We start from the raw sequence: 14,788 nt of genomic DNA on the forward strand, positions 1-14,788 counted from the left end.
TCTTAGACTAGTGAGGAGGCTGTTAAATGATATTTAAGGAGATTTGTTTTGATGTGATATGCATCATTTAAGATATTGTGTAAATTATAAGAAAAAATACTTTAAAGAAGTCACAAAGATTCAAAATTGATTATTTACCCATTAATATGAACTGCAATCAGCGCTTCCGTTAGCTTTTAAAAGTTGGAAGTCCTGACTTCCAAGCCTAAAATTTTGGACGTCCCACACATAAATTTTGAAGTCCTGATTTCATTTTATAATTTTAATATACCTACATGTTCCAACTCTATCTATTACCCGATAATCCAGTATAATAACGATTTCTATTTTCAAAACCAAAATACGGACAATAATGACGTCCGCAAACGTCTGCCATTTTACGCAAGTTGAATTGTGGGATGGGGGAATTCCTATTGAACATGCATTAATCACGTGACGCGATTTGAGAAAATAGAGCACTGTTCATATTTAGTAATTATGACAAATCAACGACTGAATTTTAAATGTTACATGAAAATTATGATCGACGACAAATACTGTATCCGAAAACGACTGTCCGAAAAAAATGTACGTGTTTTGCACATGAAATAATCTGTGCACATCGTTTGACTGCAGAAAATGAAAACCAATAACTAATTAAATACGTAAGCAATATATCATTTGGTTAACATATTGCTTTACAATATGCTATTGCACTACTTTACTTCGCTTATCGACACTTAAAATATTTCAAGATGGCGGGCATTTGACTTGTAAGATTTTTGGAAACTAGCGAAGATATTTCGTCAGTTGCAGTTCATGTCTGTACCATCTGCTAACAAATCGGAAATAAATAAATAAAATACCGGGGAAAATCGGTACTGAAAATTTCCGGAATGCCGACTATTAAATTCGTTCTCAAATTATCGCGCACTTGAACGAATTTTCGTGAATTAATTATTTGTCTGTTATTTCCATACTGTCTTCAGATTTTTTTTCATCGCAAATCAGGAGATTGATAGACAATTTTTCTATCGCCAGAGCCTAGATTTCATTGCATTGGCGATCAGGCGATGGGTTAATTTTGCAGACTGCTTATTTTCAAATGCGTATAAACAAATGTGTTATCCGAAATCATTTCCAGATTTTATTATTCACGGAAAGTTACGAAAATTCTAGCAACACATAAACATTTCTCGTGCATTTCGTGTGCATATGAAAATCATGCAAATATTAGACTTCATGTACGACATCACGTCAATCTTCCTCAGGGAAAGCGTGGACTGAAATATTTGATTGCTGAATAAACACATCCTAACGCAGAGGTTGCTAATGTATACAGCTTCACGTGGGGTCTGCGTGTATTCGGCTGCCTGAGTGCTGATTGGCTGATGCGCTTACCAATAAGACTTTGATTGACAGCTTGAGAAATCAATATTGGCCACTCGCTGTGAAATTCATTGAAAACAGTAGCCCTAAGGCGAAGTTAACGGTCTGAATAACCCGATTTACTGTTGACATTTGTACGTGTTGTGTATTAGAAAATAGCGTACATGCGGATTATCGGACGTCCAAGGGACTTCCACCATTTGCATAATGGACGTACCACTGCCGTTTTCGGGCGTAATTTACGCCCGGACGTCCACTAACGGAAGCGCTGTGCAATTAACATTTCGTGTTGAGAATTGAAGAATGGTTTTGTTCCAAGCACTTTCCCATTGAAAAGGCAATAATTGAATTTGACTTTTGGAATAGTACATGTAGTATGTTTATAGTTCTCATACTTTGTCAGCTGTGTCTGTTAAAATAAAATAAAAACAGGTTTTTAGTCAAAGGAAGAGACCTTGTTTGACTGTTTTTGCAATAATGGTTGTTGCCATTATTATTTCCATGTAAATGAGAATATTTTTAACAACCCAACCCTCTACGTAATTAAAATTTATTGCTGAACCATGAAGTAACAGTCTGTTCAGGTTTTATGCTGTTTGATGCTCATCAGTAACTAAGGGTTGGAAATGAAGCCTTTAAAACTTGAAACTAGCAAGAAAGGTCTTTAATTAAATTTAACCTTCTAAGTGACTACAAACATGTCAAAATACATATCTAAGTGGTAAAAGGTTTAACCTTCAATAGCAGGGTGTTTGAAGCCTAGAAGCACATCTGATTACCAATATTTGTTATAACCTAATAAAAAACAGGTTGGTAGCATACACAATATTTAAAATAACTTAAATATTTATTAGGCTAAAGGCCTGATGAGATAAGATTAGGTGACAAAGTCATGATATTTGAATGGAGTTGTCCCTATCTTTAATGAGATGTTTGTTACAAATTATCATCAAGGCCCCTTTGATCTTGTCTCTTGTTACCTTCTGTGCTATTAATGAGTTTCCATTCTATTTAGAGAGGAGATAATCTCCTGTAAAAACAAAAACATCCTGAATCTTAAGTTTGGATCTACCTATCTTTTGTGACCATCTTAATGTAGCAATATAGCGGCCATTGTTCATAGTAGTATGACTTCAGGTACCATAGGGCCATACAATAAGTTGATACATTTGGTGTAATGTAACTAGCGCATAATGATTTATTGTTTGATTGTAGTTTTTTTCATGTCAATGTAGTTTAACTATAGACATTTGAAAATGTTTCTGAAATTAAATCGTACTTCAAATGATCCACCGCAAAAAAGTTTTAGAAATATTTGCTATACTATGTGTATGACATTTTTGTCACAAATAACTTGTTGGTGATGTTCCACAAATAAAGTGTTGCCATTATTAATAATATGCATTTTTATTATGTAATTTGTTATAAATATCAACTGACAAGTTGACATAAAGGACTGGTGAAACTTTTCTAGCATCCTGCGTCCTGTTTCGCTTGTCATTTTAACTACACAGTACAATGTAGATAGATCTCATTTAGGAAAAGTTCAGTGAATTAGAATTGTTACTCTGCACCTCTTACTTCTGAGTAATTGCCATTTGTTTATTTTGACACTGAATTTTTGTGTGGATCATAACTCTTAAACTATTAAAGCAATCAACAAGGTAGTTGATAGGTAAAATGATATTTGTGTTGTTCTTAACAACATAACACTTAGCTATCAACATTAAGCTTCAATTGCAGATAGACGTCATGTAGTGGATTTTCAGTTCACAAGAACTGTTATTCTATATCACATACATTTGAAGTAATTGCCCTTTATTTTCATCTACTTTATTATCCAAGCATAATTGTAAGACTTCTTATTGTGCTAGGAGAGCTTTACAACATGATTGTCCATATTTTACGATAGGGATCCAGCTTCTGATCACTCAGCAGTCTCACAGAGTCATAGGTTCCGTATGGTTCATATGTTGAACTACAATTCATATTACATGTAAAGTTTTGGTCTTGGAAAATGTAAGCTGACATAACCCTTTCCCCCATTTCAAATAGTGAATACAGTTCAAGGAACCCACAGGATACATGTACATAATAAATGGTACATGTATTATTATTTCTTTAGTGTAACTTTTATTTTATTTTATTTTTCAGATTCCAGGAAAGCTGTGATCTGAAAACTGGGTTAATTCACTTCCACAAGAGAAAGAAATGTGACGGGCAAAATCTTTGCTTTAAAGTGTCTGGTACAGTGTAAAAAAACTGAGAGTTATCATAAATTATGCGTGTAGACAGGCTTATTAAAACCAACAAACAAAGTATGGTGCTGGCATGAAAAAAAACAAACATGCCATCATGGAGAAGCAAGAAACACTTGATGATGTCTCTGAACATTGTTATCCTAATTCTATAAACATGTATTCAAAGATTTCAGTAAGTGAAATGATAAGAAAATGGGAAAGTGACACATTAATGGAGTATGATTCTGTAACAGATACAGATAGTTCTAGTAGTAGCATTGATGGTGAAGTACCTGATGAATTCAACAGTTCTCTGAAAACTTTGATAAACTTGTCAGGGTGTTGTATTGACGATGATACTGACAATGAGGCAGGTGTCACAGATGAACCTGCAATCTTGGAAAGGTCTGTTGGTGCTAGTGAGCGCAAAACTTTGCAGAAACCAAATCTGAAGAAGGTAGCATGTCCATTGGCAAGTATGGAGTCGTTAACTGACCCTGTAATAAATCATAAAGGTGGCTTTGATATTTCTGTTTGTAAAACAGACAAAACTGTTGAAGTAGTAAATGAACTAGACAAAACTAAACCTGATGCTCTAATGGAGGAAATTGAAACTCAAAATTGTAGCAGACACCTGATTTCTGGGCAGCAGTTGATCACTGTGCAAATGAAGACTGAGTTAACTGACATCAGAGAGTGTTTTGAAGATTCTCAAGATAGTGCAATAAAAAACAATTGTGAAATACTAATTGAAAATGTAACAAATATTGAAATAGAAAACCCTGTAATTGAAAGAACTCTTTGTATAGGCACATCATCACCATCTGAAAGTGCATCAGGTAATGAAGAAACCAAACCTGATCATGTTGATGATGAACTCCATCAAGTGATGGAAACTGCATTAAATGCCTCTGTACCAATAGTAAGCAGAATTGTTAAAGACTATCTGGCCAGTTGTGAAATACTGGACAAGGTAGAGACTGAACTCATGCTTGAAAATGATATGGACACAGGTTCTGGTGAAATAATGAGTGACAAGATTGTTGATTCTGAGGTTTATGCATTTGCTGAACATAAAAACAATGACATGACAGGGCAGTTTGGTAGCTCTTTTTCAGACTGCATGGACAGAGATAGGTATTCAGTGTATGGAAAAGAGAGATCCAAAAGTCCAGTCACTACTATGTGCACTGAAAAATGTTCCAAAGCTGAATTCAGGGATGATTTTCAAGAAGTAGAAAACAGCAATGAAGTGGACAAAAATGTGAACGATGTTTTGCATGCTAACCACATACATTCTGAACCATTATGTTCATCAACACCAGTCCATGCAGGAAGAATAAAGCGGGTATTTGCTGGCAAGGACTTTGAGTGTTCTTCTGTATTTATAAATCAGACGTCAATAACTATGTGCACTATCAATGGGAACCCTCTTCCACTGTGCACTTCTACACCTTTAGTAAAATCTAATCAGGGTTTACAGCAAAGAGACATAAACATTCATCAGAATTGGGCTTGTGACAAAAAGAAGTCTGGTTGGAAGACAGAAATGGCAAGAAATGAAAATATATACACCCATAGCGAGGAACTTCGAGAATTGAAAGACAAAGAAAATGTTGGACTAGAAAGAAACAACAAGGAGAGGAAGTCAAAACGAGAAAGAAATAAAATCAAGGGGACAAGGAAAGAGAAATTTAAAGAATACATGGGGCCAGGTTTGACTACGCAGTTTAATACTCAGACAGAGAATAATGGAGACTTAACAACATGCATGTTAACAGAATACAAGGGCTTTGGTCTTACAGGACCTTTACCAGTAGATGAGTGTGTTTTTGGCAAAAATCTTTACAAAGGACTGACTGAAAGAAACATTAATAGTATGAATGGTGAAATAGCTGCTGAGAATAAGAAAGAGACACTGCTAAAAACAATGTCAAATGTCGATTTGATGACACCAGCTGGTTTGGAAGGTTTTGCCATGCCAAAGATCGACACAAATGCCATAAGAGCAAAATTCAATGCATTTCTTGGACCAAAACGTATCAGAGCTGTGCAGAAACCTAGAGACAATAACCCTGATCCATTGAAACAACAAATACATGCATTGAATAAACCTAATTCTCGGGCAATTAACACAGCTGGAAAGAAGGTCGTATTCAATCGTTACTTCTCTGGACCAGTCTTGAACTCCAATCCGAATCTCCACGTCGCACCAGTTCAAGGTATACTTCGGACGACAAAGTCACATGGGGCTTTAATGGGTCAGTCAGAGAGAAAGGAGCAGCACATCGTTTGGCGAGACCTGAAGGATCTTGCTGGCAATGGCCCCTCTCTGCCCCCAGACGAGGTCTACCCTGGCAATGGCATGATTCAGATGGTGAGACGCGACAGGTCTGAGAACAGCTCTGTTGACAAAGCCGAGAAAGACAGCAAGAGGGTTGACCCTGCTGTACTGCAGTCGAATGGTAAGTTGAAATGTTTTGGTGTTGTGCATGTCTTCCACATAATGTAGCAATAATTAGCATGCTTTTTTAGGTTTGAAGCATATTCCAGACTGTTACATTATGACAGTCTATGCCTTCAGTTCCTAAGGGAACACATTTTTTTCCCTTTCCCCCACTCCTCCTTTTCTTCTCTTCATTTTGTCATATGTAGTTGTATTTGAGAGTTTTTTGTACAGGTCGTTCCTGCGTCTTCACGACGTCATTAAGTACTGACCTGATTATCAGATGTAAGAATGATTGCAAGCCTATTATCAAGTTCTCTTAAATACTGTACAGTGAAAAGTTGAGTATAAAAAAGCCGAAAAGTCTGATCCATAATCAGTTTGCTCATAAAGGCATTCTTAGGAAATTCAATCAAACTTTGTTCTAGTTTATTGATTTATGTATTTACGTGAATGTTTCACGATATTAAATTGTTCACACTTTAGGTAAATTGATGCAGGGCTTTTTTCCTGGTTTTGTGAAGTAGCCTTGGCTCACTTTGTGAAAAAATGAGTCTCGAACTTTTCAAAATTGTGAAAAAATGAGTTGCAAACTTCTGAAAACTGTGAGAAAACAAGTCATGAACTTGTAAAAATAGAAAATTCAGTTGGTTAAGATTTAGCATACTAAAATCATGTTTAATACTTGCATCATATTAAAATGTCTTTAAATAATGCATTAAAATCATATTTTTATTGTCTTGAACCTTTCTTTCAACAAATTACCACTTACATTGAGGTCAACATTTGTCAAGTATTGTGGCCTTGCTACATTTGTGAAATATCCATGTCGAAATTGTGAAATGGCCGTCCACAGCCATTCTCTTAGAAGGAAAAAAAGCCCAGGGATGAATGAAGAATGAAATGGGAGGTAATTTTAGTGTCTTTAATCTAATTTATTAGATTGGAGTTGTTTCCCTTAAGTTGTCAATCAGTACAAAATGGCTAGAAAATCCCTGTATTTATTGTATTAATTATTTATTGATAAATAGGGTTGCAGAAGATTAAGCAATTTAAACTCTATTTTAGTAGTAGATGTTCACTTTTTAATAAATATTTTTCAGGTGAAAGGATTAAAAAAAAGTTTGTAGACGGCAACCAAAGGATCATATTTGAGGTTTTATTAAAAATTGCATGTACAAATTAATTTGGAGTTATGTTTTTTTAATATCTGACAGACACATTACAAAATTAATGTTATTTGGAATAGATTTCTTGGCAATGGCCATTTTCATTTGCTTTTTTCTTTGGCAAGTTGCAACACATTGATCACATTCTTTCCACAAAGGGTTGTTAACACCTGAAGTTTGGGTTAAAGGCAAATCACCTTCTGGATTTTTTCCTGAGTGAATAAATCAGGAACCTGACACTTACAATCTTGTCCTTTGGCATCAGCTTGCCCTTTAGGGGTCTGACCCCATTTCTCGACCTTATCCAATTAGGATTGACACTGCTAATGGCCTGACCTCAGTATCTCTCCCAAGAAGGGGCTGCATCCTGAAAGGGAAACCCAGGGCTCAGTGTTACAGAGATCACTGCAAATTTAAATCCCAACATGTTGCTGGCAGGACCTGGTGTCAGGGAAAAAGTCACCAGGGCCTTGAGGATGGGAGAGCATATTGTACAGAGCACCAGCTAATTATGAGAATTAATATGCACCTTGACCCTGATAGCAAAAACACATTTAACCTTACCTGTGGCTGTCTTGTGTAGTGTGATAGGGGCATGCTCAAATTGATGAGGAAATTTGTCACAGGTAGGGACAGAATGAAAATTACAACAGACAGGGTCAATCTTGGAAATCATGCTGTGGTTTTAGATGGCAAAAACAGTTTGCAGCTTTTTAAGCTTCAATGAATTAATCTGAAATGCTTTTTTTATTGTCACTGGTTGCAATGTTTCCTTTGAAATAGAGCATCTTGAGTTGTCAGTTGAAATTGAATAAGGGGTCAATCAAAAGGTGATCCCTAGGACAGAGTCTTTATGAGATTACAAATTTGATGCAAGTTAGTATGTCATGCATTGAAAAGTGGCTTTTTAATAACGACCACTTGATCCTGTTAAGCACATGCAATTTTGATACCTCTTGAAGGTGTCAATTAGGAACAATACTGGACAGGATTTTAATGGGCATCTCCTATTTCCAGTTGAAACAGAATTATAGCAATCAGATATAAATTTACCTTCAAAGATTTGATTTATGAATGTTCAGAAGATTTATTCAAAGTAACAAACTATAAATTGACTTATGGACCTAACATGAAAATTTGTTGTATTTATTTATATTCGAAATTTAATTAGAAAATGTTCAATGTAGGAGAAAAAAAGCAATCATTTTTAATTAATTCATGCCTAGTGGACGCTCCCATCCTTCTAAATTGGATCAATTTATTTCCAAAATTAGGGATGTCTAGTATATTTATTATTATATTTAGAATATTTCTCACAGAAATTCCTTTAAGAAAACAGTGCAGACCCAGATGAGACTCCGCGATGCGGTGTCTCATCTGGGTCTTGGCTGTTTGCCAAGGCCTTTTTCTAGACGCTAGGCATAAATGGGTTAATATTGGATTCCTACACTATTAAAAGAAAATAAAAATACAGTAGGCCGCCATGTTGGAATACAGTAGGCCGCCATGTTGGAATACAGTAGACAGCAGAGTTTTTACATTCAAATTCGGCAGCATTCCCAATTGAAAAAGTATATATTTTTCCCATATGAGGCCTAAAAATGCCCAATTAAAGGTTTCCAAAAAGGGACTGGCACCATTTCCAAATAGGTGGGAAAAGCACAGGAAGGCACTTGCAATATGAGGAAAAAAGAGGTACATGATCACTATAATTTAATTGATTACTCAATTATTAGTATCTGCTTGAAAACTAGAGGACCCCTATAAGTAGGGGTTTACATTGCATTTGGCAAATTTTAATCGTCAAACAGGGTAAAATTGCAATGGCGGCCTTAAGTATTGAACAAAAATATTTACTGAGTTAATTAAATTTAAATGAAATTTATGCACAAAAAAAACGTTTAAAAAAGATGGAAATAACAGTTTTGCAAAATAATGAAGGATGCAAATCTAATGTAAAGGTTATACTGCAATATGCAAACTGTACATTTGAAAATTCATTAGAAGACCATGGCAATGAAAATTTAAATATATCTTGTCTATTGTTTAGATATTCAAATAATTTATAAATGTAAAGTCAGTACTTAGATTGGTTATGACCATGCCGCCTACTGAACTTGCATACCCATATTGCCCACTCATATGACCTGTTCACATGGACATTCTAATCTATCTTTAAGGTTGGTAATGTAATTGTGTTAATTGATCTATGATTGGTTCTGGATTGCCAGGTACCCTAGCATAGTCTGGCTGGGGACTGGAAATTCAACCATAAATCCCCAGTGGCCAGCTAGAATTACTACTCAAACAAATTAAGACACTTTGCAGATCCTTAAAATGTCTTGGAATGGTCCTGCTTCAATTAGGGGCTAATTTACTGATCCAATAAATGCAATCAAATCCACAGAGAATGCAGCCCACCGGACACAAACTCTTTTTCCAAGTGGGGTGAATTTCAGATGATAATTACCTGTACTCCAACTTCATTAGATGAAAATTAGTGTTGCACAAGGTTAGAGGGGTTGCAAAACATTGCTTATGTAACAAGTGGAAGGTGTTTAGATAGGACCTGATACAGAAGCTCCCTAAAGTGTCCCCTATGTAAGCACTTCCTGCCAATTGTATCAACATTGTCCCCATAACTTGATATTTGCTGATAAGCCTGATGGCTGGGCTTAAAGCTGATTACGTTTTGTTACCCAGGAATTATTATGTGGTTCCAGAAATAGGATCTAAATTAAAATTTACCCTTCCTATCTTCCTATCTCTTCAGAAATGAACCAGGCATATAATGTTGTGTGGGTAATTGATATGTATTTTAAACATAAAAATGTAAATACAAAGTTTTCATTCTATAAAATATATTTTCCAAATTGTGAATTCTATTAGTTCATTCACGATAAAAATGTTTAATAAAGTGGAAACAACTCAAACAGTAATTGTTTCATTTTCCAGTCATTTAATTGATAGTTTCAAATTACAGCCTGTCTTTGAAATAATTCTTTTAAAAAATTGTATTAAATTTTCTTTTCAGATTCCTTCTTAAATGCACTTTCATAAATTGTGCCGTTGTCACCCAATTAATTCAGCCCATATGACATCTGGCCTAGCAGAGTGTGTTCAAATGTCACCAGACCATAATAAATTACCAGCAATTAGAAGGCTATAATTATGACAGCCATAAATCTCTTAATCAATTTAATATCGCTTTTATGCCATATTGGAATTTGGTTATTTCAGCAATGCAGAATGTGCCATATGCAATGGTTTTATTGAATTCTTTTTTTAAGGTTTCTAATTATTATGCCCCCCTTCGAAGAAGAGGGGGTATATTGCTTTGCTCATGTCGGTCTGTCGGTCGGTCTGTCTGTCGGTCGGTCCGTCCACCAGGTGGTTGTCAGACGATAACTCAAGAACGCTTGGGCCTAGGATCATGAAACTTCATAAGTACATTGATCATGACTCGCAGATGACCCCTATTGATTTTGAGGTCACTAGGTCAAAGGTCAAGGTCACGGTGACCCGAAATAGTAAAATGGTTTCCGGATGATAACTCAAGAACGCTTAGGCCTAGGATCATGAAACTTGATAGGTAGATTGATCATGACTCGCAGATGACCCCTATTAATTTTCGGGTCACTAGGTCAAAGGTCAAGGTCTCAGTGACCCGAAATAGTAAAATGGTTTCCGGATGATAACTCAAGAACGCTTAGGCCTAGGATCATGAAACTTGATAGGTAGATTGATCAGGACTTGCAGATGACCCCTTTTGATTTTGAGGTCACTAGGTCAAAGGTCAAGGTCACAGTGACCCGAAATAGTAAAATGATTTCCAGATGATAACTCAAGAACGCTTAGGCCTAGGATCATGAAACTTGATAGGTAGATTGATCATGACTCGCAGATGACCCCTATTGATTTTCAGGTCACTAGGTCAAAGGTCAAGGTCACGGTGACCCGAAATAGTAAAATGGTTTCCGGATGATAACTGAAGAACGCTTATTCCTAGGATCATGAAACTAGATAGGTAGAATGATCATGACTCGCAGATGACCCCTATTGATTTTCAGGTCACTAGGTCAAAGGTCAAGGTCACGGTGACCCGAAATAGTAAAATGGTTTCCGGATGATAACTCAAGAATGCTTATGGCTAGGATCATGAAACTTCATAGGTACATTGATCATGACTGGCAGATAACCCCTATTGATTTTCAGGTCACTAGGTCAAAGGTCAAGGTCACAGTGACAAAAAACATATTCACACAATGGCTCTCACTACAACGAAGAGCCCATATGGGGGGCATGCATGTTTTACAAACAGCCCTTGTATTTAATGGAAATTATTCAAATTTCTGCCCTTTCATAACCATAAATACATGATAAAGCATGCTTTATAACAATTCAATTTATAATCATGTATGTATAAAAAAAAACTAGTTGCAAGCATAATAACTAGTCTTGATTTTGTTATGATTAGTCAGATTATTGTTACAGATGACATAAAAGGTGATAATTATAAATTAAACATAACTAAAGAACAGTATTTTGTTATTAAGTCTCTTTTTAACACAGCATGTGAAAGAAATGGGAAACTGAAAATGGCTTCAGACCTTTAAGAATATAAATGAGTTTTGATGTTTTAAAATCATCAAACTAGTGTTTTCTAGAACTGATTCACTGGACATTTGCAACTGTTTCTAATTAACTGCGACCAATTATCTTTATTACACCCTATCACTGTACTGCCATGCCCAATCACTGTGGCTCTATCAAATATAATCACTCTGGGCATGCATTATCATGGTAATTAAGATATGTTAGCCCTTATTTATTTTCAGGTTTCCATTTGATTTGTTCACATGAAAATCACCCAAGGTGCTTTGATAATTTTTGCATTAGCAGCTATTATTGCCCACAGTTGGTGTCTTGGAAAATTTTAAGTTAGTGATATTTGCAGTAAATCACTGTCAGGCAATTCTGGGCACCATGCAGCAGGGAGTCCAGTTCCTAGTGATAGTACACTAGAAAATAGTGTGGAAACCCTTGGGGGATATGGATTTACATTTTAAGTTGGAGCTTCAAGATAATAATTTTAACATTTCTGAAGAGGTGGCCTGTTCCTTACCTTTCTGATGGTAGTTGGTCATTTTGTCAGATCTTCTTTGTTTACCCTTTTTCTTAAATTCAAAACAACAAAAAATTAGTAAATTTCTAAGACAAATAAAGCTGATTCAATTTTGCATTTTTAATATAAGAATCAGTGCTATTGACATATTTGAATGATGTCATTGTGTTGCTTAATCTTCCTTTTTGTCTCCGCATATAATTTTCTCACAATTTTTCTATTTGCTTGTTTGAATTTTGCATTACATATGTTAACTCTGCATTGCATTATTATTTGTAGCTTCCTGGTGTAAAATCCTTTTCTGTGTTCAATTGGTGACAATTGTCATGAAGTGTAATTTACAGAAACCTTCTGATTGATGCACAATCTTGACCAGTCCACTTAAAACACTGCAGCACTCAATATAAGTGAGAGTCCAACAGTACACATGGCTGCTGGTCCCTATGTATGGCCCCTTTCAAGTGGAATGACCAGCCCTGATGGTGGAATTCACAGATTAATTAAATCACAAAAAAGTTACAAGACTCATTTCCTTTTTCTGAAGAGGAAGTAGTGAGGGTGTGCTTGATTAAAAATCTGTCACACTTCCTGTCTGGAAATGTGACTCTCCGGTTAAACCTGTTCTGAACAGATTGTTTGGTAATTTCCAACGTAGCCTGTAAATCTTTGTTTAGGTACATGTAGCTCAAAGCAGTAACACTATTGTCTATTTTTCACACATGGTTTTAAATGAAGTACTAAAGACATATTTCTTAGAATACATGATTGCAGGAAATTTATCAATGGCTGGGATTTGTTAAACAATGTCAGTTTTACAACAGCTTGATGAGGACAATTGGCAATGAAAATATCAATGAATATTAAACCTTGAAATGTAAATTACAACTTTTACATGTTTACAAATTTATGTGTCAAGTAAAACTGATATTTTTATGAAATCAATATATATTTTTTAAATAAGATAAAAGGAAAAAATTAATGAAAATGTAATTTGCGTTAAGCAGGCTAATTGCATTTGGAATCACCTGAGTTAGTGTTACATAAATATGGAACATTATAACATCTGTTTGCTAGGGTTGTAAACTTTAAGGTCTTAAATATAACTCAAAATGTAATTAAGCACAAGTTTGTGTACAAAGTTATAAAGATTAAGCCCTGTCTTTTTACTTTCAAACAGATTATGGCTGACAGCTAATTTGTTTTCTTGACAGACTTATGAGAACACTAGTAATAACCCAGGGACTGTGAGGCCATTGAAGGCCCACTGGCCCATGTGATGTGGGACACATGAAAGGGTTCTACACAGGTCCCTGGCCATATATCACATGTACCCATGAGGGACATCAACAGCCAGTTATTCCTACCTTGTTCGCACCTTAAATCAATAATCCAGGAACACTGGACTCAAATATTTAACACAGGGCCACTTTTGAGGGCCTTTCCCATAAACCACTCTTAACATCAAATTAGTGTTGACATTATAAACCCCAAAACACTGTATATTACAATTCACACAATGCATCTAGTGTTTAGCACAATTGGTCTTTTTGTAGCCCTTACTTATAATGCTTAAGTGAAAAATGCAAATGTTTAATAAATATTAGTTTCTTTTGTACCTAAAGAGCTCTTATTTGGCTTAAAAGTTCAATTTGTGTAATAAATATTCTTTGGATACATAAGCACTGGCCCCAGATAGGGTCATGGTGTGAAGGGGTCAGAGGACATTTAGGGCTCTGGGAGCTCTCTTATTTAATGCAAGGGGTCAGGATAACTATAAGGGGCTGGGTCCCTATTGCAGGGTCAAACTGGAACCACACATTTAATTTATTGTTTATTGATACTTTTATGATGGTTATTTAATGCCACCATAGTGGCAAAGGTAATTCATTGTTATCATCTGTTTTTTTAGCCATGTTTCATTTCAATATTTCTGAAACCATCTTCTTGTGTCATCAAGAAACAGTTTTTTTGGGAAAGGTGATTCAAATAAAATTGTTTAGAAATTGGTAAGTAAATCCTAATTCAATTCATAAATGCAACATTACAAAATTCATGTAGGATATGTTTTTGTTTGTCAACATGAAACTTTCATGTGAAACGGTGAGTGTGCATACATTACCTTCTACATAATTTTTTTACAGAGGCATTTGTTTTTATTCTATAGATTGATCAGAATTAGTAAATTATAGTTTGTGCCATTAAAGACTTCAAACAAAATGGAAGGACATTAATGAACAGGATGACATTTTGTTTATTATTTCTCTGTAGGATTTCACACTGTGTGGTTCTTTCAACTCATTATTTCCCATTTCACTGACATTTGGGATGTCCAAGTTTTGAAGAAGCTTTTTGTGGATCATTTTATCTGCCAGATTTGATTTATATTTCACTTATTTTCCCCATTTATCCCTGACTGGTTTTCAATTAATGCTGGGTGGAC

The 14,788-nt window shown here is 35.4% G+C and overlaps 1 protein-coding gene across 1 annotated transcript in view; it reads left to right on the forward strand.

The window, feature by feature from the left end:
* Positions 1-14,788, forward strand: part of LOC127837448 (uncharacterized) — a 169,251-nt gene that overhangs the window by 16,849 nt on the left and 137,614 nt on the right. Inside the window, exon 2 of the mRNA XM_052364569.1 lies at positions 3,523-6,073. Coding sequence (XP_052220529.1) covers positions 3,700-6,073 — 2,374 coding nt within the window. The 5' untranslated portion in view covers positions 3,523-3,699. The remainder of the gene's footprint in view (positions 1-3,522; positions 6,074-14,788) is intronic.

The sequence above is a fragment of the Dreissena polymorpha genome, chromosome 7 (genome assembly GCF_020536995.1).
Source record: "Dreissena polymorpha isolate Duluth1 chromosome 7, UMN_Dpol_1.0, whole genome shotgun sequence".
NCBI classification, from domain to species: domain Eukaryota; kingdom Metazoa; phylum Mollusca; class Bivalvia; order Myida; family Dreissenidae; genus Dreissena; species Dreissena polymorpha.